The 27,029-nt window shown below is 39.5% G+C and overlaps 1 protein-coding gene across 1 annotated transcript in view; it reads right to left on the bottom strand.

Annotated features, from left to right (window-relative positions):
• LOC109896834 (ankyrin repeat and BTB/POZ domain-containing protein BTBD11-A) overlaps window positions 1–27,029 on the bottom strand; it is a 221,837-nt gene that overhangs the window by 54,431 nt on the left and 140,377 nt on the right. Inside the window, exons 5-8 of the mRNA XM_020491219.2 lie at window positions 21,872–22,037; window positions 13,478–13,567; window positions 5,088–5,181; window positions 910–1,045 (exon numbers count right to left, since the gene is read on the bottom strand). Of these exons, the coding sequence (XP_020346808.1) occupies window positions 910–1,045; window positions 5,088–5,181; window positions 13,478–13,567; window positions 21,872–22,037 (486 nt within the window). The remainder of the gene's footprint in view (window positions 1–909; window positions 1,046–5,087; window positions 5,182–13,477; window positions 13,568–21,871; window positions 22,038–27,029) is intronic.

The following is a 27,029-nucleotide window of genomic DNA, read 5'->3' as shown; positions in this document are numbered from 1 at the left end:
AGCTCGATGCGGATGTTGCCTGTAATCCATGGCTTCTGGTTGGGATATGTACATACAGTCACTGTGGGGACGACTTCATCGATGCACTTATTGATGGTGTTGGATGCCATTGGATGAATCCTGGGAACATATTCCAGTCTGTGCAAGCAAAGCAGTCCTGTAGCATCAGGGTGGCAGGTAGCCTAGATAGCATACACATTTGTTATTAAGGCACATGAAAGTTGACATGTTCGAGAAGACATTTCTGCCAAAAAAATTAAGTTCAAACGGCTCTCCTGTGACGTCGTAACCTACGCCTAGTTGGACACGAGTTGGGTCACAAATTGGCTGCATTAGCTAAGTGAAACGTATATTAACAAGAAATAAATGACTAAATATACATGCTGCTTCTCTTTCATTTTTGAAGAAATTATTGTCTTTCTCTCTTTGAGTAAAATACTGACAACACTTCATGCACTGTAGTGTTAGCTAGCTGTAGCTTATGCGTTCACTACTAGATTCATTCTTTGATCCTTTGATTGGATGGACAAGATGTTAGTTCATACTGTAAGAGCGCTGATAGGTTGGAGGAAGTCCTCCGGAACTCATAATTACTGAGTAAGTCTATGGAAGGGAGTGAGAACCATGAGCCTCCTAGATTTAAGTTAATGCACCCAGAGGAGGACAGAAAATATCTGTCCTCCAGCTATACCGTGGTGCTACCTTAGAGGATGCTGTTGAGGTTACTGTAGACCTTCATTGCAAAAACAAATGTTTCAATCAGCTATTTGGTGACGTTAATATATTTAGTTTTATCAAAAAATTCTAACATAAAAAATTATTCAATATTTAAAAAAATGAAATTCACTGGGTAGGATGATTCTCCCATTCCTTCTCTGAGGAAACTCCACTGGCGTGAGTGTGTGTTACCTGTGCCCATGTGATGCTGCCAGGCTATATGAGTTCATGTCCCCCAGTTGGGCAGATGAGATGCCATTTCTGTTCATGGTCCCAGTCATGGGATCTGCCCCTCTCTCCAACAATAGACTGACCAGCTCAAAGTTCCCTGAGGAGAAAAAGCAACGTTATGAACTCAAATTAACCAACTCATGTTAAAACAAAGAATGATTATGTGTTTGAGCTTACCAACATATTTTTAGCCATCTGCAATGGTCACTTACAAATATTTAGCAGATGTTATTGTGGGTGTAGTGAAATACTTGTGTTCCTAGCTAACAGTGCAGTAATATCTAACAATACACACACATATAAAAGTAAAAAGAATGGAAATAAGAAATATTACGACGAGCAAAGTTGGAGTCCGGCCTGCATGTATGTATGTGATGTGCATGTATACAGTTGAAGTCGGTAGTTTACATACACCTTAGCCAAATACCTTTAAACTCCGTTTTATTTTTTTTATTTTTTACAATTCCTGACGTTTAATCCTATAAAAAATTCCCTGTCTTAGGCCAGTTAGGATCATCACTTTATTTTAAGAATGTGAAATGTCAGAATAATAGTAGAGAGAATGATTTATTTCAGCTTTCATTTCTTTCATCACATTCCCAGTGGGTCAGAAGATTAAATACACTCAATTCGTATTTGGTAGCATTACCTTTAAATTGTTTAATACTTGCATCAAACGTTTCGGGTAGCCTTCCACAAGCTTCCCACTATACGTTAGGTTAATTTTGGCCCATTCCTCCTGACAGAGCTGGTGTAACTGAGTCAGGTTTGTAGGCCTCCTTCTACGCACACGCATTTTTAGTTCTGCCCACAAATGTTCTATAGGATTGAGGTCAGGGCTTTGTGATGGCCACTCTGATACCTTGACTTTGTTGCTCACCTCTAGTGACTCCCCATCCCGAGTGCGGGAGCGTAATCATCGACTGACACTAATTAGCATAACGCAACGGACATAAATATTCCTAGAAAATATTCATATTCATGAAAATCACAAGTGAAATATATTGAGACACAGCTTAGCCTTTTGTTAATCACCCTGTCATCTCAGATTTTCAAAAATATTCCAAATTAGCTCCATAATATCGACAGAAACATGGAAACGTTGTTTATAATCAATCCTCAAGGTGTTTTTCAAATATCCATTCGATAATATATCCACCAGGACAATTGGTTTTTCATTAGGACCAATTGGAATAATGGCTACCTCTGTATTTTACGCAAGAATCAATCTGGGAGCCATCAGGTGACCATGTAGCCGCTTACGGGTATTCTTCAACATAAATGTGTAAAACTACGTCACAATGCTGTAGACACCTTGGGGAATACGGAGAAAAAGTTATCTGGTTGATAGCCCACTGCTCAATAGGGACGCATTGGAATTGCAGAGCTTTCAAAAGATGAGTCACTTCCGGATTGGATTTTTCTCAGGCTTTCGGCTGCAATATCAGTTCTGTTATACTCACAGACAATATTTTTACAGTTTTGGAGACTTTCTATCCTAAGCTGTCAATTATATGCATATTCTAGCATCTTGTCCTGACAAAATATCCCGTTTACTACGGGAACGTAATTTTTCCAAAAATGAAAATATTGCCCCCTAGTCACAAAAGGTTGCCATTTTGCCACAACTTTTGAAGTATGCTTGGGGTCATTGTCACTTTTGGAAGACCCACAAGCTTTACCTTCCTGACTGATGTCTTGAGATGTTGCTTCAATATATCCACATATTTTTCTTTCCTTATGATGCCATCTATTTTGCGAAGTGCACCAGTCCCTCCCGCTGCAAAGTATCCCCACAAAATGATGCTGCCACCCCTGTGCTTCAAGGTTGGGATGGTGTCTTTGGCTTGCAAGCCTCCCCTTTTCCCTCCAAACAAAATGATGGTCATTATGGCCAAAGAGTTCTAGTTTTGTTTCATCAGACCAGATGACATTTCTCCAAAAAGTACGATCTTTGTCCCCATGTACAGTTGCAAACCGTAGTCTGGTTTTTTTATGGTGGTTTTGGAGCCGTGGCTTCTTCCTTGCTGAGCGGCTTTTCACGTTATGGCGATATAGGACTCGTTTTACAGTGGATATAGATACTTTTGTACCTGTTTTCTCCAGCATCTTCACAAAGTCCTTTACTGTTGTTCTGGGGTTGATTTGAACTTTTCATAACCAAAGTACGTTCATCTCTAGGAGACAGAACGCGTCTCATTCCTGAGCGATAATGACGGCTGCATGGTCCCATGGTGTTTATACCTGCATACTATTTTTTGTACAGATGAACGTGGTTCAAACCTTCAGGCGTTTGGAAATTGCTCCCAAGGATGAACCAGACTTGTGAGGTCTGAGGTCTTGGCTGATTTCTTTTGATTTCCCCATGATGTCAAGCAAAGAGGCACTGAGTTTGAAGGCCTTGAAATAATTCGACAGGTACACCTCTATTTGACTCAAATTATTTCAATTAGCCTATAAGAAGCTTCTAAAGCCATGATATAATTTTCTGGAATTTTCCAAGCTGTTTAAAGGCACAGTCGACTTAGTGTATTGTAGACTTCTGACCCACTGGAATTGTGATACAGCGAGTTAGAAATTAAACAATCTGTCTGTAAACAATTGTTGGAAAAATTTGTCATGCACATGTAGATGTCCGAACCGACTTGCCAAAATCATAGGTTGTTAACAAGAAACTTGTTGAATGGTTGAAAAACAAGTTTTGATGACTCCAACCTAAGTGTACGTAAATGTCCGACTTCAACTATATATATTTATGTACAGTGCCAGTCAAAAGTGATGTTTCGGTTTTTTATTTTAAATACATTTGCAAACATTTCTAAAAAACAGTTTTTGTTTTCTCATTACGTGGTTTAGTGTCTAGATTGATGAGGAAACAAAACGCTTTCATCCATTTTAGAAAAATGCTGTAAAGGTAACAATGTGAGTAAAGTCAAGGTGTCTGAATACTTCCTGAATGCACTGTATATACAGTATCAAGGGTTTTTCTTTATTTTTACTATTTTCTATATTGTAAAATTATTGTGAAGACATGAAAAGTATGAAATAGCGCTTGGAATCATGTAGTAACCAAGAAACTGCTAAACAATTCAAAATATATTTTATATTTGACATTCTTCAAAGGCTCCTCTGTCCTCCACTCGTTACCTGTATTAATGGCACCTGTTTGAACTTGTTATCAGTATAAAAGACACCTGTCCACAACCTCAAACAGTCACACTCCAAACTAGACTATGGCCAAGACCAAAGAGCTGTCAAAGGACAACAGAAACAAAATTGTAGACCTGCACCAGGCTGGGAAGACTGAATCTGCAATAGGTAAGCAGCTTGGTTTGAGGAAATCAACTGTTATCAACAATTATTAGGAAATGGAAGACATACAAGACCACTGATAATCTCCCTCGATCTGGGGCTCCACGCAAGATCTCACCCTGTGGGGTCAAAATGATCACAAGAACGGTGAGCAAAAATCCCAGAACCACAAGGGGGGATCTGGTGAATAACCTGCAGAGAGCTGGGACCAAAGTAACAAAGCCTACCATCAGTAACACACTACGCCGCCAGGGACTCAAATCCTGCAGTGCCAGACGTGTCCCCCTTCTTAAGCCAGTACATGTCCAGGCCCATCTGAAGTTTGCTAGAGAGCATTTGGATGATCCAGAAGAAGATCGGGAGAATGTCATATGGTCAGATGAAACCAAAATATAACTTTTTGGTAAAAACTCAACTCATCGTGTTTGGAGGACAAAGAATTCTGAGTTGCATCCAAAGAACACCATACCTACTGTGAAGCATGGGGGTGGAAGTGTACCTATGATGAAAATTACTTGCACAATTGCACAATTGGTGGCTGACTAAATACTGTTTTGCCCCACTGTATATACACACAGAGGTATTCGGTCCCCTTGACTTTTTCAAAATTTTGTTACGTTACAGCCTAATTCTAAAATTGATTAAATTGTTTTTTTCCCTCTGCACAGAATACCCCCATAATGACAAAGCAAAAATAGGTTTCTAGAATTTTTTTATTATATATATACAATTTGTTTTAAGTATAATGTCACTGTCAATATAAAGGTTAAATAAAAATAAATCTACACACATTGTCAATGGCGTATTCCTGTTTTGTCAACAAGTACCTGCAGCAGAGGCCAGCTGAAGTGGGGTCTCAGTGTAGTTATCTGCTACATCTGGCAGGGCCCCCTCCATGCTGTCTCGACTATCCAGGAGCAACTGTGAGAGGAAGGGATACCAGGAAGACGGGAGAGGGGAGTGAATGAAAGAAACACGTTACTGACAAGTTCAGCAAGGCACGTGCCCAAATGCCTCTCACGCTGGTATTCATCAGAATTATAATACCCACGATTCTAGCCATAATTTTATTTAAGCTATCACTTTTGAGTTGTGGTTTTTCAGTTGAGATTTAGTTTGTTGTCAAGATGCCTGATTTGAGTAAACATTTCCTCTGGTGTTGTACAAACAAGAACTGGCTTTTTGCCAGAACACCTCCAAAACAAAGGTCATGTGATTTCGTAAGTGTGATTACAACCTCTGATGGTTTAGAGCTTGTGCTAGTCATGTCATACAAGTACTTGGGAGCATGGTTAGGCAGTATACTGTCCTTCTCTCAGCAGAAATCGAAGCTGCAGGCTAAGGTTAAGACTTGGTTTCCTCTATTGTAATCACTCCTCTTTCACACCAGCTGCCAAAATAACCCTGATTCAGATGACCATCCTACCCATGCTAGTTTACGGAGACGTAATATATAGATCGGCAGGTAAGGGTGCTCTCGAGCAGCTAGATGTTCTTTACCATTCGGCCATCACATTTGCCACCAATGCTCTTTATAGGACAAATAACTGCACTCTGTACTCCTCTGTAAACTGGTCATCTCTGTATACATGGTGCAAGACCCACTGGTTGATGCTTAATTTATGGTCAGAACATATTGATGCAGTAGTAGTTAAGATGGGGAGAAGTCTGTATATAATAAAGATGATCAAATAAATGCCCTGCCTTCTTAACAACACTATCAATAAGGCAGGTCAGAACATGTTGATGCAGTAGTAGCTAAGATGGGGATAAGTCTGTATATAATAAAGATGATAAAATAAATGCCCTGCCTTCTTAACAACACTATCAATAAGGCAGGTCCTACAGGCCCTAGTTTTGTCGCACCTTGACTACTGTTTAGTCATGTGGTCAGGTGCCACAGAAAAGGATTTCAATTGGCTCAGAACAGGGCAGCATGGCTGGCTCTTGGATGTACACAGAGAGCTAATATTAATAATATGCATGTTAATCTCTCCTGGCTGAAAGTGGAGGAGAGATTGACTTCATCACTACTTTTATTTATGAGAGGTATTGAGATGTTGAATGCACCGAGCTGTCTGTCTGAACTACTGGCACTCAGCTCGGAAACCCATTCATATCCCACAAGACATGCCACAAGAGGTCTCTTCACAGTTCCCAAGTTCAGAACAGACTATGGGAGGCAGACAGTACTACATAGAGCCATAACAACATGGAACTCTATTCCACATCAAGGAACTGATGCAAGCAGTAAAATCTGATAAAAAAACTGATGAAAAAACAGCGGGGACTGTGAAGCAACACACACACACACACACACACACACACACACACACACACACACACACACACACACACAGATTTAGTATTGTAGATATGTGGTAGTGATGGAGTAAGAGCCTGGGGGCACACAGTGTGTTGTGAAATCTGTGAATGTATTGTAATGTTTTAAAATTGTATAAACTGCCTTCATTTTGCTGGACCCCAGGAAGAGTAGCTGCTGTTTTGGCAGCAGCTAATGGGGATCTGTAATAAATACAAAAATACAAATACTGCAGCCCTCATCCTCCACATACAACACCCGTTCTGCCAATCACATTCTGTTTAAGGTACCCAAAGCACACATATCCCCGGGTCGCTCCTCTTTTCAGTTCACTCCTCTTTTCAGTTCGCAGCTAGCTACTGGAACGAGCTGCAAAAAACACTAAAACTGGACAGTTTTATCTCCATCTCTTCATTCAAAGACTCAATCATGGACTCTCCTACTTACAGTTGCGACTGCTTCACGTGATGTACTGTTGTCTCTACCTTCTTGCCCTTTGTGCTGTTGTCTGTGCCCAATGTTACCATGTTGTGCTGCTGCCATGTTGTTGTCATATTGTGTTGCTACCATGCTGTGTTGTCATATGTTACTGCCATGCTATGTTGTCTTAGGTCTATCTTTATGTATTGTTGTCTCTTGTTGTGATTCTTCAAAAAAAAATCATAGCCCCTGTCCCCGCATGAGGCCTTTTGCTTTTTGGTAGGCCGTCATTGTAAATAAGAATTTGCTCTTAAGACTTGTCTAGTTAAATTAAGGTAAAAAATAACCAGTTTGTGATTTTGATGCTAAGTATATAATACATCACAACTGTAGAGGAAATCTTTTAGAAATTCAGCACCCTTGGTATAATGTAAAGATTTATTTAGATATTTCGGCCTGACCAAATTCACTTAGAAATGTGTGTTATAGATCTGTCATTCTTATTGAAAGCAAGTCTAAGAAGCGGTATATTTGTTCTATGTGCGCTATTTCTATGCTTCCTGTTCTTAAGTTTAATTTGTTTGTCTTTTACTTTTGTTTTTGTACACCAGCTTCAAACAACAGAAAATCTAAATCTTTTGGTTATGGAAAATATATTTCACAGCGGTTTAGATGGTACAATGATTCTCTTCACAAAAATTGCTTGTTTTGTCACAAACTGAAATTAGGCAAAATATTAGAATTTAGCAATGGTGGAAATGGTGGAACAGTTTCTGCATTGTGCATCTTTCAAATTATTTAATACAATACATTCTTCATGAGGCCTTATTTTGTTATTTTGAGGGCGTAGTTTTACCCTCATACAGTGACCTGAAATTCAAGGTTTTACAAACCACATCAGGTCTGCAAGTCACATTATGCTGGCTAGCAAAGTGTTGTGTATTTATTATTGGAATCCAGTGTTAAAAAAATACAGTATTTACCGTAAATTCCAAAGAAACTTTGGTTAACTTGTTAAGGCTGCAATCCCAATACCGGGCTCGATATGACAACTACCAGTGAAAATAGAGGGCGCCAAATTCAAACCACAGAAATCTCATGATTACAATTCCTAAAACATACATGTGTCTCATATCATTTTAAAGGTAATCTTGTTGTTAATCCCACCAAAGTGTCCGATTTTAAGTAGACTTTTCAGCGAAAGCACTACAAATGATTATGTTAGGTCTCCACCAAACCACAATAAGCACAGCCATTTTCCAGCGAAATATAGCATTCACAAAAAACAGAAATAAAGATAAAATGAATCACTAACCTTGAATTATCTTCATCAGATGACACTCATAGGACTTCATGTTACACAATACATGCATGTTTTGTTTGATAAAGTTCATATTTATATTTAAAAAATCTGAGTTTACATTGGCTATTTAGATTCACTAGTTCCAAAAACATTACTTGATTTTGCATAGCCACATCGTTTCAACAGAAATACTCATCATAAATGTAGATGAATATACACATGGAATTATAGATATACCTCTCCTTAATGCAACCGCTGTGTCAGATTTTTTTTTAAGTTTACGGAAAAAGCAATCCCATGCAATAATCTGAGACGGAGCTCAGAACAGTAGCCAAATTAGCCGCCATGTTGTAGTCAACAGAAACCAGAAAATACATGATAAATGTTTCCTTACCTTTGATGAACTTCATCAGAATACAGTCCTAGGAATCCCAGGTCCACAATAAATACTTGATTTGTTCGAAAATGTCTGTTATTTGTGTCCAATTAGCTACTTGGTTAGCGCGTTTGGTAAACAATTCCAAAGTCACAAAGCGCGTCCACTATACTGTGACGAAATGTCCAAAAGATACATAACAGTCAGTAGAAACATGTCAAACGATGTACTGAATCAATCTCTAGAATGTTGTTTTACATATATCTTGAATAACGGTCCAACCGGAGAATTAGAATGACTTCAAATGAGCGGTGGAACGCAGGTGCTTCCCCTGTGAGCTCGCATAGTGATGTCATGGTCAACTCGTGGCAGTGGTGAATATTTCCTGTGTCATTCGACCCCCTTCACATTAGAGTCATCAGACAAAGTTCTATTGACTGTTGACATCTAGTGGAAGGCGTAGGAAGTGAAGATTCATCCATATCTCGCTGTAATTTCAATGAGACCTTATTTGAAGATCTGCCACCCCCAGAAAAAAAACAGGAAGTGGAATTTTCTGTTATACTCACAGACATAATTTTAGAAACTTCATAGTGTTTTCTAATAATACTAATAATAATATGCATGTATTAGCAACTGAGACTGAGGAGCTGGCCATTTACAATGGGCACCTTTTCATCCAAGCTACTCAATACTGCCCCTGCAGCCATAAAAAGTTAAACAGTGAGATTTTGTAAAAAAGCACTTCTTTAAAACAAAGTGTCTTTGGAATTTACAGTAACCAGTAAGTTACCGTAAAATTGTTTTTACAATGTGGGTAACACTGGACAATTTGCTGTGTATATACATTGGATTCAGAAAGTATTCAGACCCCTTGACTTTTTCCACATTGTTACTTTACTTTTTCCTTATCAATCTACACACAATACCCCATAATCACAAAGCAAAAACAGGTTTTTAGAAATGTTTGCACATTCATAAAAAATAAAAAATGATATCACATTTTACATAAGCATTCAGACTCTTTAGTCAGTACTGTCACGACTTTTGCCGGTCCCTCTCCTTGTTCGAGCGACGTTTGGCGGTTCGACGTCACCGGCCTTCTAGCCAAATACTTATTTTCCACCATATTTTGCAAATAAATTCATAAAAAATCCTACAATGTGATTTTCTGGATTTTTTTTCTAATTTTGTCTGTCATAGGTGAAGTGTACCTATGATGAACATTTCAGGCCTCTCTCATCTTTTTAAGTGGGAGAACTTGCACAATTGGTGGCTGACTAAATACTTTTTTGCCCCACTGTATATATATTTCACCTTTATTTAACCAGATAGGCCAGTTGAGAACAAGTTATCATTTACAACTGCGACCTGGCCAAGATGAAGCAAAGCTGTGCGGAAAAATCAACAGGGTTACACATAAATAAACGTACAGTCAATAACACAACAGAAAAAAATATAAAAATCTATGTACAGTGTGTGCAAATGTAGAAGAGTAGGGAGGTAGGCAATAAATAGGCCATAGCGGCGAAATAATGATAATTTAGCATTAACACTCGAGTGATAGATGTGCAGATGATGATGTGCAAGTAGAGATATTGGGTGCATGTAGAGCAAGAGTGTAATTAATAATATAGGGATGAGGTAGTTGGGTGTGCTTTATACAGATGGCTGTGTACAGGTACAGTGATCGGTAAGCTGCTCTGACAGCTGATGCTTAAAGCTAGAGAGGGAGATCTAAAACTCCAGCTTCATTGATTTTTGGAATTCGTTCCTGTCATTGATAGCAGAGAACTGGAAAGAAAGGCGGCCAAAGTAAGTGTTGGTTTTGGGGATGACCAGTGCAATATACCTGCTGGAGCGCGTGCTATGGGTGGGTGTTGCTATGGTAACCAGGGAGCTGAGATAAGGCGGGGCTTTACCTAGCAACGACTTATAGATGACCTAGAGCCAGTGGGTTTGCAGACGAATATGTAGTGAGGTCTAGCCAACAAGAGCATACAGGTTGCGGTGGTGGGTAGTATATGGGGCTTTGGTGACATAACAGATGGCACTGTGATAGACTACATCCAGTTTGCTGAGTAGAGTGTTGGAGGTTAGTTTGTAAATGACATCGCCGAAGTCAAGGATCGGTAGGATAGTCAGTTTACGAGGGTATGTTTGGAAGCATGAAGAAGCCTTTGTTTTACAAAATTGGAAGCCGATTCTAGATGTAATTTTGGATTGTAGATGCTTCATTCTTATGGGTACCTGGGACGGTAGCGTTCCACCTGGCCAACATCCAGTGAAATTGCAGTGCGCGAAATACAAAAATACGCAATTCAAATATTTTACTTGAAAATATGTGTTATCCATCAAAATAAAGCTTAACTTCTTGTTAATCCAGCCGCCGTGTCAGATTTCAGAAAGGCTTTACGGCGAAAGCATACCATGCATACCATACCATCTGAGGACAGTGCTCAGCAGACAAATCATTACATACAGTTACCAGCCAAGTAGACTAGTCACAAAAGTCAGAAAGAGCAATAAAATTAATCAGTTACCTTTGATGATCTTCGTATGGTTGCACTCACAAGACTCCCAGTCACACAATAAATGTTCCTTTTGTTCAATAAAGTCCCTCTTCATATCCAAAAACCTCCTTCTGTTGGCGCGTTTTGTTCAGTAATCCAATGGCTCAAAGTCAGTCACAACAGGCAGACGAAAAATCCAAATAGTATCCGTAAAGTTCATAGAAACATGTCAAACGATGTTCATAATCAATCCTCAGGTTGTTTTTGGTCCAAATAATAAATAATATTTCACCCGGACAATAGCTTCGTCAATATAAAAGAAAAACAAGAAAGGCACGCTCTCGGCCGCCAGCAGCAAACAGGTCTGGGGACTTTCCACTATCCACTTAGTGGTCTTACTCACTCATTTTTCAGAATACAAGCCTGAAACCATTTCTAAAGACTGTTGACATCTAGTGGAAGCCATAGGAAGTGCAATTTGAGTCCTAAGTCAATGGATACTCTAATGGCATTCAATAGAAAATTACAGACACAAAAACATCCCACTTCCTGGATGGATATTTCTCAGGTTTTCACCTGCCGTATCAGTTCTGTTATACTCACGTTATTTGAACAGTTTTGGAAATGTTAGAGTGTTGTCTATCCCAATCTACCAATTATATGCATATCCTAGCTTCTGAGCCTGAGTAACTGGCAGTTTACTTTGGGCCCGCTTTTCATCCGGAGGTGAAAATAGTGCCCCTACACTAGTGAGGTTAATTTGAGTCTGGAAGAAGAGTTACAGTCTAATCAGACACCTAGGTATTTATAGTTGTCCACATAGTCTAAGTCAGAACAGTCCAGAGTAGTGATGCTAGTCGGGCGGGACTGTGCGTGCAGCTATCGGTTGTAGAGCATGCAACTCGTTTTACTTGCATTTAAAAACAGTAGGAGGCCTCGGAAGGAATGTTGTATGGCATTGAAGCTCATTTGTAGGTTCGTTATTACAGTGTCTAAAGAAGGGCAAGAAGTATACAGAATGGTGTCGTCTGCATAGAGGTGGATCAGAGAATCACCAACAACAAAAGCGACAGCATTGATATATAGAGAGAAAAGAGTCATCATGTTCCTTTTACCTTAGAGTGGCCTCTGTCTGTCATGTGAAAAGTGGCTTTGTCTGTCATGTGAAGAGTGGCTTCTTCTGTCATGTGCCTTTTACTGAAGAGTGGCTTCTGTCTGGCCACTCTACCATAAAGGCCCGATTGGTGGAGTGCTGCGGAGATGGTTGTCCTTTTGGAAGGTTATCCCATCTCCACTGAGGAACTCTGGAGCTCTGTCAGAGTTACCATCGAGTTCTTGTCCACCTCCCTGACCAAGGCCCTTCTCCCCTGATTGCTCAGTTTGGCTGCATGGCCAGCTCTAGGAAGAGTCTTGGTTGTTCCAAACTTCTTCCATTTAAGTGATGGAGGCCATTGTGTTCTTGGGGACCTTCAATGCGACAGAATATTTTTTACACCACTATCACATGGTGATCTTAGGCTTGTGTGCAACTGCTCGGCCATGGAAAACCATTTAATGAAACTCGTGACATTGCTTTCAATTTTACGCGCTATGCGCTCTAGCTGTACCGTTCTGTGCGCTTGTATCAATTCACGGCTGAGCCATTGTTGCTCCTAGACATTTCCACTTCACAATAAATGCACTTACAGTTGACCGGAGCATCCAGTTAACACTTGATATGATTTAATTACAATCGATTCAATCAACTATGGCAGATAAGCAAACACATATCACAGTCGTAGCAAGTGAAACCAAAAATGTGTTACCATTACCGAGTATGTTGTTGTAGGGAAAGCGTGTACTTGCAAATTGATTATGTATTTTGAAAATACAAAATTCATACAATAACTATTTGGATTAAAACAATTCTTTGCTAAAGTATTTAGTATTTTACTTTGATACATTGGTCTTTAGAGTATTTGATGATTTTAACAAGATAGTACTTTGCTCATCTCTGACTGTAAAGCCAAAGATATTTGGCATGACAATGAGAGACAAGGAGTTGGCAATTGTACGATAACACAAACAGGTTTCTTTGCAGGATGTATGCACTTGATGTAAAATGCTACCAACACTACACACGCATTTCAAACGCAGGTAAAAGAATGCAAGAAAAAGGAAACAAGAAACATGTTACAACACAAGACAGGGGTTGTCTGCTTCTCTCCACACCATCCCAACAATATCCCACCTATTTATTTATCACTGTGTTCCCGGGGGACATATTGTTTGGAAGCACTGACCTCACTGTTGATGTCGGCCCCAGTGTCCAGCAGCATCTTAACCATGGCCTCGTCTCCCCGCACACAGGCATACATGAGTGGTGTCATCCCCTAGAGGGGAGAGATGGAGAGAAAAGGGGTGACAGATTCACAGTCACTTGCAGAGGTGACTCTTACAGGACCATATGGTCCCAATTTCAGGGATTCAGTATTCCTAAAGTGTGGACACTGTACCTCTTCATCACAAGGTGAATAAGACACAAGACCTGAATAACTACTGCCATATATTAAAGCTTTTCGAATCATTGATAAACTCTTAACTTCGCTCCTTCTTAACCAGCAAATGTATCCTAAATACATTTTAACAAGGATTTTGACAAGGTCAAAGTACCATCTCAGCTGCATCCATTGACGTCAATGATATTGTATGCTCGCTAAATAAAAAGCAGCATTGTTTTGCCTTGTTTATTGACCTGTCAAAGGCACTTATTGTTATTGAACAGACTGTCTCGGTTGGACATGACAGCAAACAGAAATTACCTTATGGGCAGATGTATTGTTGCTGACTATCAATTCACAATTCCTTGAGGTCAGTAAACATGTACGTCAAGGGTCCATTTAGGGTCTACACAAATCACATTATATATCCACTTCATATTGGTTCCTCAGTAAAAAACTGTAAACTTCTGATGAAAGCACTCTATTTTATTTAACCAAGCAAGTCAGTGAAGAACAAATTCTTATTTACAATGACGGCCTACCCCAGGGCGGCAGGGTAGCCAAGTGGTTAGAGCATTCGACTAGTAACTGAAAGGTTGCAAGTTCAAATCCCGAGCTGACAAGGTACAAAATCTGTCATTCTGCCCCTGAACAGGCAGTTAACCCACTGTTCCTAGGCCGTCATTGAAAATAAGAATTTGTTCTTAACTGACTTGCCTAGTAAAATAAAGGTAAAATAAAAATAAAAATAAAAAATACCCTGGCAACGCTGGGCCAATTGTGTGCCACGCTATGGGACTCCAATCACAGGCAGATGTGATGCAGCCTGGATTTGAACCAGGTACTGCAGTGACACCTCTTGCAGAAATCCAAACATAGTAAAAAATCTAAACATAGTATCCTATAGATTTTTCAAAGCTCTTATACAAAAACTCCCGTATTACCTCATTGCTAGTAACCTATGATACTGTATACCTTACAGGCTCACAGGGATGGCTAACTCATTAACCTCTTAAAGCAATATGGCAGAATTTTCACTTTTGGATAAATAGCATGCCCAATTTCAACTTCCTGCTACTCATGCCAAGAATATAAGATATGCATATTAGTCATAGATTTGGATAGAAAACACTCTGAAGTTTGTAAAACAGTTTGAATCATGTCTGTGAGTATAACAGAACTTATGAAGCAGGCAAAACCCAGAGGACTAACTGTTCAGATTTTTTTCGCCCTCTCTGTTCACTATATTGTCTTTGCCATTGGATATTTAATAGGAACCCATTTTCAGTTCCTACAACTTCCATACGATGTCGCCAGTCTTTGGAATATGGTTGAGGTTAATTCCTTTGTTCTATGAAGAAGTAGGCCAACTCGGAACTGGGGACACTTTTGTGAGTTGCGCAAGACGTGAACAGCAGTGCTTGTTTGATTTCGTTCCTGTATTGAATACAGATTGCCCCGTCTACAATTTGATCGATTATTAACGTTTCAAAATACCTAACGTTGTATTACAAAAGTAGTTTGAACTATTTTGGCAAAGTGTATAGGCAACTTTTGAAATATTTTGTAGTGACGTTGCGTTAGCTCATTTGTTTACTGCTGGTGCAGATGGGTGCAGGCTATCAGATAATAGCTTCTTATGCTTTCGCCGAAAAGCATTTTTAAAATCTGACATGTTGGCTGGATTCACAACGAGTGTAGCTTTAATTCAGTATCTTACATGTGTGATTTAATGAAAGTTTGAATTTTATAGCATTTTATTTGAATCTCGCACTCTGCATTTCCCCTGGCAATTGGTCAGTTGAGACGCTAGCGTCTCCCCTATTTAATTAAGAGTGCTCTCCCTGTGTTTATTTCTAGACAAACAGTCCTATATCTGATTTCCCTGATTTCGTTTCGCTCCACCTTTCTGGTTTGCTTCCTGTCTTTAGGTTTGTTGTGGGTTTTGCATTTATTTGCCTCTTCTTGGGCAAACTTAGTGGGTGCTCATGGTGAATGTCTAGTTGTTGTTGCTAGAAAACTTTCAGTGGACACACATATGACTGTCTCCTAAAACCCCACCTTTTTTTGTTTTGGCTGTTGGTTAGTGAATTTGTTAGTTCTCTCTTCTGTTTGAGCGACATTCATGATGGGGAACGTAACAAAATGGGGGTTCATCCGGGATCTTGTTTCCCATGAGTATGGTAGTGGCTTTAATCGCCTACTCTGAAGCTCTGCTGTGCAGAGTGTTCAAAATAAACTTTTGCGGTAGAGTTTGTCACTGACATCCACCTTGAGGGGTTATAAGATTTGAAAGTTACAGTCTTATAAATATTAATAAAGCCATTGACTAAGTTGGAAGAATTTGTGGAAAACCCTACATGGGAAATGCTAGATAGATGTACAAAGGTCAATCTACTCGTCATTGCAAAGCATTATGAAATCAAGGTGTTATCTCGCGATCCCAAATCAGTAGTCAGAGTTGATCGGTACTGCTTTGGTGGAGGAGGAAATCCTTCCAGAGAGGGAGGATGATGAAAAATGTCCTACGGGTAATATGGTGAGACCTGTAGACACTCAACGTCTCCGGTTTACTAATCACTGGCTCTAACTACCATCATTACGCACACCTGGCAACATCTTTACATGAACCTGTGCCTCTCCTCTCCGTTTCAAGCCCTTGATAATCGTCCACTAGGATCGATCACCATACCACTCACCCTCACCATGGAGTCCATTCAGCAGGAGAACATTTCCTTCATCACTAGTGCACCAGCTCACAAGATCATCCTCGGCCTCCCATGGCTCCAATGTCATAACTTCACCATCTCATGGTCGAGGATGAGAATCACGGACTGGTCACCCTAATGCCGGAGGACCTCCTTTCCCGATCCCTCTCGAGTCATGTCACCTGTGGTCTGGGATGTAGATCTGGACATTTGCCAGGCTCTGAAGAGGCAACCTGCACCCACTACATGTCCTCCTGAGCGCATCTACATTCCCATGGGGATAAGGGTGCGGCTGTTGACCTGGGCACACAGCTGTCGTCGCTGGATCTCTCTCCGAAAAGTATTGGTGGCCCACCTTTGCGCAGGACGTTATTCGCTACATCAACTCCTGTTCTGTGTTTGCCCAAACTAAGTCCCCCTGGCACGGTCCAGCAGTGAAACTCCCTCCCCTTCCTGTTCCTCAGCATCCCTGGTCTCATCTAACCATTAATATTGTCACAAATCTCCCCCTCCTCTGATGGGTTTACCACCATTTTGGTGGTTATGGATAAATTCTCTAAATCCTGTCTTCTCTCTCTTTGTCTCCCCACTTCTCTCCAGGTTTCTGAGGCACTGTTGCAGCAGGTCTTCCGACTTTCGAGGGTGGCTGTTGTCTGTGTGCAGAGGGTCCCTGGTTTGAGCGCAGGTAGGGGCAAGGAGAGGGACGGAAGCAAAACTGTTACATGAGCATCATTTTAATCAGGAGAATCTCTTTTTCATTAAGTTTTCATTTTTTCTCTACTTTTTCATTATGCAGACATAAGCGCAGTTGACACCATCGTGGTGCGGATGTTTACTTTCTACACAATATGTTTTTTTCCAGTTTCGTCCGATGAACAGATTGTAGAGGTAAAATAGAGATACATTTTTTATGTAATTCTAAGCATCACTCCAGTCAAAATAAGCTCTGCGAACGTTCAATTCCATTAATTTACTATGGGCTCGTGCTAGTGTTCCCATTTATTCAGCCGTTTATTCATTCTTTGTTGAATTTTATTTGTGTTGTCCAGCTATAGAAAGCGAATAGTGTATAGAATTTACGAAAGCACCCGAATGTCCATTTTGAAAGCACAATGAGTATACCATTTAGCTAAGCTAAGAATGACCAGAATAATCAATTCAATAACTGTTGGGTAGTTAGATAGCCTATAGTTAATATACTGGCAAGTTTGATGTATAACAACTAGCGTTAGGTAGCTAGCTAACATACCAGTACATACTGCTGTAATGATATGCTATGTGGTTCGTAAGGACAGCATAGCTAACAAATTGTCAGCCAACATATTGTTTAAGGTAACTTATTTGAAAAGTCATTACTTTATTATATTGAGTTGCAAGCTACCCCTTGGTCGTTAGGGCAAATCTGATCTGTTTTTTTTTACACCTAGCTCGGTTATCAGACTATTCTTTAGTTAAGGTTGAATAGTCTATTGTTCGGCTATTAGCCCTCCTCCCCAACTTGCAACAAATTGTTGTTCCGATCTCATGATCCCTGTTCCACGCGTCATCATTCTGCCCCTGAGTCGCTCACTTGTGGACGTGCTGGCAGGATATGGCAGGATATGGCAGCATCTGCGGTTGTCCGTCAAGAATTCTGCATACAGTAGCACGTTTGTAGGAAGGTGTGGTTATATTCACAGACAAATTGCTATGGAGGTACATGTGTCTTTTTGTCGAGAGCAAAACCTTTTTATTTTCAATCAAAAATAATTGTACTTATAGCAACATTTTTCCGACACAAAGGAAGTCAAAACGGACACCTAATGACATCTCAGGGAAGCAGCACTGGGCTGTATTGACGTATCCTAAAAATAACGGCTGCTGCTTTAGATTGAACGGTCATATCTGTGTAATTGTTTACATATCTATAAAAAAAATAAGCTGTTTTCTTTACTTTCAGAGAGCGAGCTGACCGAGGGGTCGAGAATGCAGATATTGCCAGATTTTCACTGTCCTAGGAACAGGCCGTGGAAGCTTTATTGCTGGCAAAAGTGTCCATAACCAGATGTAATTACACTGTTCTGTGTTCTTTTTCTCCAGGTCTGCCTGTCTTGTTGTACATAGAACCTGTCTCACATGCATTAATTAAAAAACCCTTAAGGTGTCTGCATCACATAAAGTATATTCTATTAACATTATATTCTATTGCTTGTCCTTAACGTACTCTGTAGCCACTTAGTGTGGACACCAGATGAGACCACACACACAATAACAGTCTCTCTTCTACACTTCATCCCTCTCTCCCTTCTCCCTAAATCCTCTAGGTTATATCAGCTGTTTTGGTGAACCCCTCCTGCATCTGAACTGGCTGACACCGAGGGCACAGCATGATCATAGGTGAGATGTCACTTGGTCGAGTCAACAGGAAGTATTATTAAAGAGATGCTTTACATTGAAAGACAGACAGAGATGTAGTAGTCCCAGAGTTAATAACCCAAGGTCAGTTGGGTCAGCATTTTACCTCCTGATTTAAGATGACTGACCGTGTTAGAATAAAAAAAAACAAGGCTTAATCATGCTCTCTCTATCCATTTGTCACTCGTCTGCAGGTATGTTTTGATGTGAGAGAGGAAGATAACCTTCGGGTCAACTGGGGGGCCAAGGCTGGTTAGGAGACACCGCAATTGTGAGGAACTGAGTGAATATTGGGGTAGCACTGTAATTCTTTAATCATATGCTGTCTGCCACTGTTCTTGCCCTCTTTCCCTTTCTGTCTTCTACACCTCTCTTCCCACCTCATCTTTCTTCCTTGTTTTAAATACTTTTATGTGCATTGAAGTACAGATTGAACTTGTGTTTATAATATTACAATTATAATAATTATAATGCATGTATTATGTATTTATAACACCTGGATGATGAACTTCTTTCAATAAAGCGTTTCACATTCTCCACTGAAATACTGTTCTGTGTCCTCAGATTCATCCAGATGAAGAGAGTTAGATATGCATATTTATTGTCTGTATATATGAATTACAAATCAATCATGTTTCTAGTTTATTACATAGTTACAATGTGTAATCATTGATGTCCCAGGAGCAGAAGTGGTAAACACTGTTGAAGTGTATAATTGTAATACATACATGCAGACACGGCATCATTCAAATAATGGAGATTGATATGACTGAAAAAGAATGGCTCAGAGATTCATACCTTTTTTTCCAAGGAAGAGTACATGATCAGTGAATATATTCAATGTACAGGCTACAATGTGGGAATATCATGCATGGTAATAACTACAGTGCATGTGTATATAGGACTTGCATCCTTGGCACAAGAAAGTTATTATATTCTACTCTATTCGTAGGCTTCATTAATGCCATTCAGACTTGAAGTTGATACAATAACTATGACAGCTGAGATTCATAGATTGGTATGAATATTACATTATAACAACTTACATCTGGTTCCACCGTAATGTTTTGTCAGCCATCTTTGTTGAAGAACGCCACAAGGCAAAGGTGGCTGGAGTCAAAATTCGTCATTGGGACCACTCGATATGATTGGTCATATAAAAACCTTGGGACCCAAATGCATATTGAGTGCTCTAACTCTCCCTTGTGGTGGTCTGGAGCAATGAAGCCGTGATGCTGGGTACCTCTAAATTCCGCTGTGCAAGCTCACAACTTTTAAAGGAGGAACCACTGTAAACACTGGAACAGTGTTAGATTTTAGTGTAAAGCTTTATTCAGAGTGCCTTGACTGCTAAAGAGCAATGACTGTATATGTTAATGGTAGAAACATTGTTGTTGCATTCATCCATTTTCGATCTTATGGAGTTCACCAAGTAAGACCCTAAACGAATATGTTATAGCGCGCGCGCGCGCGTGTGTGTGTGTGTGTGTGTGTACAATTCCAGTGATAGTCATTCCAGTGAGAGTCTTTCGGTGAGTGGGCATTAACAAAGAGCTCACTAGCAAGTGTGAAAATCTAAGCAAAATATTTCAAGGGCATTTTCTCCTACTTGGGATCATTTTTAAAACTAAATTAACTTGAATCATTTAGCAGACACTTTCATAGTATACAGAGCGACTTACAGGGGCAATTAGGGTTTAGTGCCTTGCTAAAGGGCATATTGACAGATTTTTCAACTAGTCTGCTCGGGTATTCAAACCAGCAACCTTTCAGTTATTGGCCTAATGTGCTTAACCTCTAAGCTACCTTACAAGGAAGCAGCCATGCAAAACATGTCCAGTAGGCTGTTAGTTTTCCATACACCCACTTGCAGTATTCTGAAAGTGTATAAACTGTCGAAGCAGCATGACATTCCCATGATTACTCCAACTACAGTGTATAATAGACCATTTTGAATCTGAGTCGGTACTTCTATAAAAAGATTAACATTTGACTTAACTTCTTAAGGTATAGGGGGCAGCATTTTCACTTTTGGATAAATAGCGTGCCCAATTTCAACTTCCTGCTACTCACGCCGGGAATATAAGATATGCATATTATTAGTAGATTTGAATAGAAAACACTCTGAAGTTTCTAAAACGGTTTGAAGCATGTCTGTGAGTATAACAGAACTTATGTAGCAGGCAAAACCCAGAGGACTAACCGTTCACTGAGTCCTCATTGGCAGATGATATTTCTTAGGAACCTGTTTTCAGTTCCTACCGCTTCAACTGGATGTCACCAGTCTTTGGAATTTGGTCGAGGTTATTCATTTGTGCAATGAAGAAGTAGGCCATCTAGGAACTGGGTAACACTGTTGAGAGTGCGCAAGACGTGAAAAGTAGCATGATTTGTTGTCTTCCTGTATTGAACACAGATAGACCCGTCTACAATTTGATCGATTATTAACGTTTAAAAATACCTAAAGTTGTGTTACAAAAGTAGTTTTGGCAAAGTTTATAGGCAACTTTTGAAATATTTTGTAGTGACGTTGCGTTTTTTGGAGGCTGTTTTTTTCTGGATCAAATGGGTCAAATAAATGGACGTTTGGATATATATGGACGGAATTAATCAAACAAAAGGACCAATTGTAATTTTTATGGGACATATTGGAGTGCCAACAAAAGAAGCTCGTCAAAGGTAATGCAAGTTTTATATTTTATTTCTGCATTTTGTGTAGCGCCTGCAGGGTTGAAATATGCTACCCTCTTTGTTTACTATTGTGCTATAATCAGATAATAGTTTCTTATGCTTTCGCTGAAAAGCCTTTTTAAAATCTGACATGTTGCCTGGATTCACAACGAGTGTAGCTTTAATTGAGTATCTTACATGTGTGATTTAATGAAAGTTTGATTTTTATATAATTTGTTTTAATTTGCCGCGCTGCATTTTCCCTGCTTTTTGCCCAAGTGGGCAAAACGTCCCCTTTCCTAAAGAGGTTTAAAGCTCACAGAGAAATCTGGTCACGTGTGTAAAGGTTTTTACTGTATGTACTGTACTGTAAGTGCATGTCGAGCTTGTGTGTCTAATATGTGTAAGTGTGTATCTCTCGGACCTGCTCGCTCATGCTGTTGATACCATCAGGCCCCAGTAGGTTGGCCGCCTGTTTCACGAGGTCTGTCCGGCCACAGTTGAGCATGCGGAAACCCAGGTCCTGCAGAAACTTAGCCTCTGTGGACACCGCATCAAGCTTCAAGTTGGCAAAGATGCAATCGTCTGCCCTGAGGGAGGGATAAGGATGATTAATACTAATGATTCCTTCAACAAATTGACATTTTACACATCCATATAGCATGTTGAATGCTACCATAAATATCAAATTGCAAACTACGACATCATCAAAAGAGGGAATCTGCCACAAATTATGGATGGATGGATGGATGGATTTTAAAGATCTCATGTGGTGATCTGGTATATAACGCTACACTTGCTTTTTGTGCATTTCCCAAGGCAGTTTTAACACATGACAGTAATAGATATTCAATATTTTTTTGTATCCATTCAAGCTGTGTTTTAAATGGCCATGCTTTACATTAAAACAACCCAAACAATAATGATTAGTGCATATCCAGTACCAGTCAAAAGTTTGGACGCCTACTCTTTCAAGGGTTTTTCTTTATTGTTACTATTTTCAACATTGAGAATAATAGTGAAGACTTGAAACTATGAAATAACACATATGGAATCATGTAGTAACCAAGAAAGTGTTCAAATCAAAATGTCACAGTTGAAGTCGGAAGTTTACATACACCTTAGCCAAATACATTTAAACTCAGTTTTCACAATTCAAGACATTCAATCCTAGTAAAAATTCCTATCTTAGGTCAGTGAGGATCACCACTTTATTTAAGAATGTAAAATGTCAGAATAATAGAGAATATTTTTTTTCCGCTTTTATTTCTTTCAACACATACCTAGTGGATTAGAAGTTTACATATTCAATTATTATTTGTAAGCATTGCCTTTAAAATGTGTATCTTGGGTCAAATGTTTCGGGTAGCCTTCCACAACATGTTGGGTGAATTTTGGCCCATTGCTCCTGTGTAATTGAGTCAGGTTTGTTGGCCGCCTTGCTCGCACATGCTTTTTCAGTTCTGCCCACAAATGTTCTATAGGATTGAGGTCAGGACTTTGTGATGGCCACTCCAATATCTTGACTTTCTTGTCCTTAACTTCTTATGGCTAAGGGGCAGTATTTCGACATCTGGATGAGAAGCATGCCCAAAGTAAACTGCCTGTTACTCAGGCCCAGAAGCTGGGATACGCATATAAGATTTGGATAGAAAACACTCTAAAGTTTCCGAAACTGTTAAAATGATGTCTGTTAGTATAACAGAACTGACATGGCTGGCGAAAACCTGAGTAAAATCCATCCAGGAAGTGGGATTTTTTTGATGTGGGTATATTCAATTGAATTCTTATAGAGTATTGAATGGGTTAGGACCCAGATTGCATTTCCTATGGCTTCCACTAGATGTCAACAGTCTTTAGACATTGTTTCAGGCTTGTTTTCTGAATGAATGAGACCTTTTTCTCAGTGGACTGTAGAATCATGCGGTGCGCATGACCGAGTGCGCACCCTTCGTTGTTTTTCTTTTCTATTGAATACGGTATTGTCCGGTTGAAATGTTATCGATTATTTAGACAATTGACAACCTGATGATTAATTAGAAACATCATTTGACATGTTTCGACAAACTTTACTGGTGCTATTAGGATGTATTCGTCTGCATGTTTTGACCGCCTTTGAGCCAGTGGATTACTGAACAAAACGCGCCAACAAAACAGAGCTTTTGGGATATAAAAAGGGACTATCGAACAAAAGGAACATGTATTGTGTAGCTGGACTCTTGTGACTGCAACCATATGAAGATCTTCAAAGGTCAGTGATTCATTTTATCGCTATTTCTAACTTTTCTAATTCCTTTACTTGGATGTAAATGTTTGTACGCTTTTGTAAGCGAGGTGCTGTCTTCAGATAATTGCATGGACTGTTTTCACCGTAAAGCCTTTTTGAAATCTGACAAAGTGGCTGGATTAACAAGAAGTTCATCTTCAAACCGATGTATAAAAATTGTATTTTTTATGAATGTTAATTATGACTATTTCTGTATTTTGAATTTGGCGCTCTGCAATTTCACCGGAATGTTGTCGAGGTGGGTCGCTAGCAGAACGCCTGCGCCAGAAAGGTTAATTAAGACATTTTGCCACAACTTTGGAAGCATGCTTGGGGTCATTGTCCATTTTGAAGAACCATTTGCGACCAAGCTTTAACTACCTGACTGATATCCTCCAGCATCTTCACAGGGTCGTTTGCTGTTGTTCTGGGATTGATTTGCAGTTTTTGCACCAAAGTATGTTCATCTCTAGGAGACAGAATGCATCTCCTTCCTGAGTGGTATGACGGCTGCGTTGCCCAATTGTGTTTATACTTGTGAACTATTGTTTGTACAGATAAACGTGGTACCTTCAGGCATTTGGAAATTACTCCCAAGGATGAACCAAACTTGTGGAGGTCTACCATTTTTTTCTGAGGTCTTTGCAAATTTCTTGTGATTCTACCATGATGTCAAGCAAAGAGCCATTGAGTTTGAAGGTAGGCCTTGAAATACATCCACAGGTACACATGTCAATTAGCCCATCAGAAGCTTCTAAAGCCATGACATAATTTTCTGGAATTTTCCAAGGCACAGTGTTCTTAGTGTATGTAAACTTCTGACCCACTGGAATTGTGATAGTGAAATAATCTCTCTGTAAACAATTGTTGGAAAAAATGACTTGTGTCATGCACAAAGTAGATGTCCTAACTGACTTGCCAAAACTATAGTTTGTTAATAACCTCTTGTGGATTAGTGGGACGTTACCGTCCATTTTCAACAATTTCCGGTGAAATTGAAATCACAAGTGCAATACATAAAAATAAATCTGGTTCTTAATCCAGCCAAGGTGTCAGATTTCAAAAAGGCTTTACAGCAAAAGCAAACCATGCGATTATTTGAGGACAGCGCCCAGCACACAAATGCATAACAAATTATTTTCATCCAGGGAGCTGCGACACGAAAGTCAGAAATAGCGATATAAAAAATGCCTTACCTTTGAAGATCTTTCTCTGTTTGCACTCCAAAAGGTCTCAGTTACATTACAAATTGTCCTTTGGTTCGATAATGTCCTTCTTTCTATCCTTAAAAACTCAGTTTCGCTGGCGCGCTTCAGTCAATAATCGACTCGGTTTCCCTCCAAAATGCATACAAAATTAATCCCAAACATTACCAATATACTTATCCAAACAAGTCAATCAATGATTATGATCAATCCTTAGGTAACCTAATACGCATATAAATTATACAACTTTTGAAATGTTTTGTAGTGACGTTGTGTTTTGGAAAGCTGTTTTTTTCCGAATCAAACCTTCTTTATAAATGGACATTTTGGGTATACATGGACGGAATTAATTGGAAAAAAAGGACCAATTGTGATGTTTATGGGACATATTGGAGTGCCAACAAAGAAGCTCGTCAAAGGTAAAGATCCCCTAAGTTCCTTCAATTCAAATCTGGACCACATAGCCAGTTCCACTGCTTCCCGATGAACTCCATTCTTCCCCATTGCTTGCTCTTTGGGGTTTTAGTAAGGTAGGTATCTGTAAAGCACATATTCAAATCAACCTTGCTGCCCACCACCAGTAGTCAGTAACAACAGTGTGATATTCATCATTTTAGTAAAATTATGTTCTAGCCTAGTCACGGCAGTGACTGAAGCTAGGGGGCACTATTTTTATGTTTGGAAAAATAACGTTCCCAAAGTAAACAGCCTATTTCTCAGGACCAGATGCTAGAATATGAATATAATTGACAGATTAGGATAGAAAACTCTAAAGTTTCCAAAACGGTCAAAATATTGTATGTGAGTTTAACAGAACTGATATTGCAGGCGAACCCTGAGGAAAATCCAATCAGGAAGTGCCTCTTATTTTGAAACCCTTCTGTTCTTATGCATCCCTATTGCCCATTTAAAGGGATATCAACCAGATTCCTTTTTCTATGGCTTCCCTAAGGTGTCAACAGCCTTTAGACATAGTTTCAGGCTTTTATTTTGAAGAATGAGCATGAACGACCACATTGCATAAGTGGATAGGTGGGGGCTCTCAGAGTGAGTTGTGTTACTCCCGGGTTCTATTGAAAAGCCAAATGTCACAGTTGATATATTATCGAATAGATATTTGAAAAACACCCGGAGGGTTTGACATGTTTCTGTTGACATTATGGATATAATTTGGAATTTTTGTCTGCGTTGTCGTGACTGCTCTTTCCGGTGGATTCCTGGGCTAACGGAGGTATTTGGATATAAAAAATATCTTTATGGAACAAAAGGAACATTTGTTGTCTAACTGGGAGTCTCGTGAGTGAAAACATCCAAAGATCATCAAAGGTAAACAATTAATTTGATTGCTTTTCTGATTTTCGTGACCAAGTTACCTGATGCTAAGTGTACTTATTGTTTTGTCGATCCATCGATAAATGTACACAAACGCTTGTATTGCTTTCACTGTAAAGCATCATTTCAAAATCTGAGATAACAGGTGGATTAACAAAAGGCTATGCTGTGTTTTGCAATACTGCACTTGTGATTTCATGAATATGAATATTTTCTAGTAATATTATTTGACTGGGCACTATGCTATTCAGCGTTGCAGATGACAATTATATGGCATCCGGGATGGGTAGTTCAGAGAGGTTAATTAAACCTTTTAGGGATAGGGAGCAGCATTTTCACTTTGGATGAATTGCGTGCCCATAGCGAACTGCCTCCTACTCTGTACTAGATGCTAATATATGCATATTATTATTACTATTGGATAGAAAACACTCTGACGTTTCTAAAACTGTTTGAATTATGTCTGTGAGTATAACAGAACTCATAGGGCAGGCAAACTTCCAAACAGGAAGTGGAAATTCTGGGGCTGGTTGATTTTCAACTCATCGCCTATTCACATCCAAATAAGATATGGATTGGTTCACACTTCCTATGCCGTCCACTAAATGTCAACAGTCAGTAGAACGTGGAATGAAGCCTCTAGTGTGATGTGGGACTGGATGGCAGCTATTTGAGTCCTGGTTACGCGCAGGAGTCATTATATGCCTTGTGTTCCATTACTCTGTAGACAAAACGAATGCTCAGGTTGGAACGTTATTGGATATATATGATAATAACAT

The sequence above is a fragment of the Oncorhynchus kisutch genome, linkage group LG9 (assembly GCF_002021735.2).
Source record: "Oncorhynchus kisutch isolate 150728-3 linkage group LG9, Okis_V2, whole genome shotgun sequence".
Lineage (NCBI taxonomy): Eukaryota > Metazoa > Chordata > Actinopteri > Salmoniformes > Salmonidae > Oncorhynchus > Oncorhynchus kisutch.
Note: the sequence above shows the minus strand (reverse complement) of the source record. Positions and strands in the feature narration are given on the sequence as shown.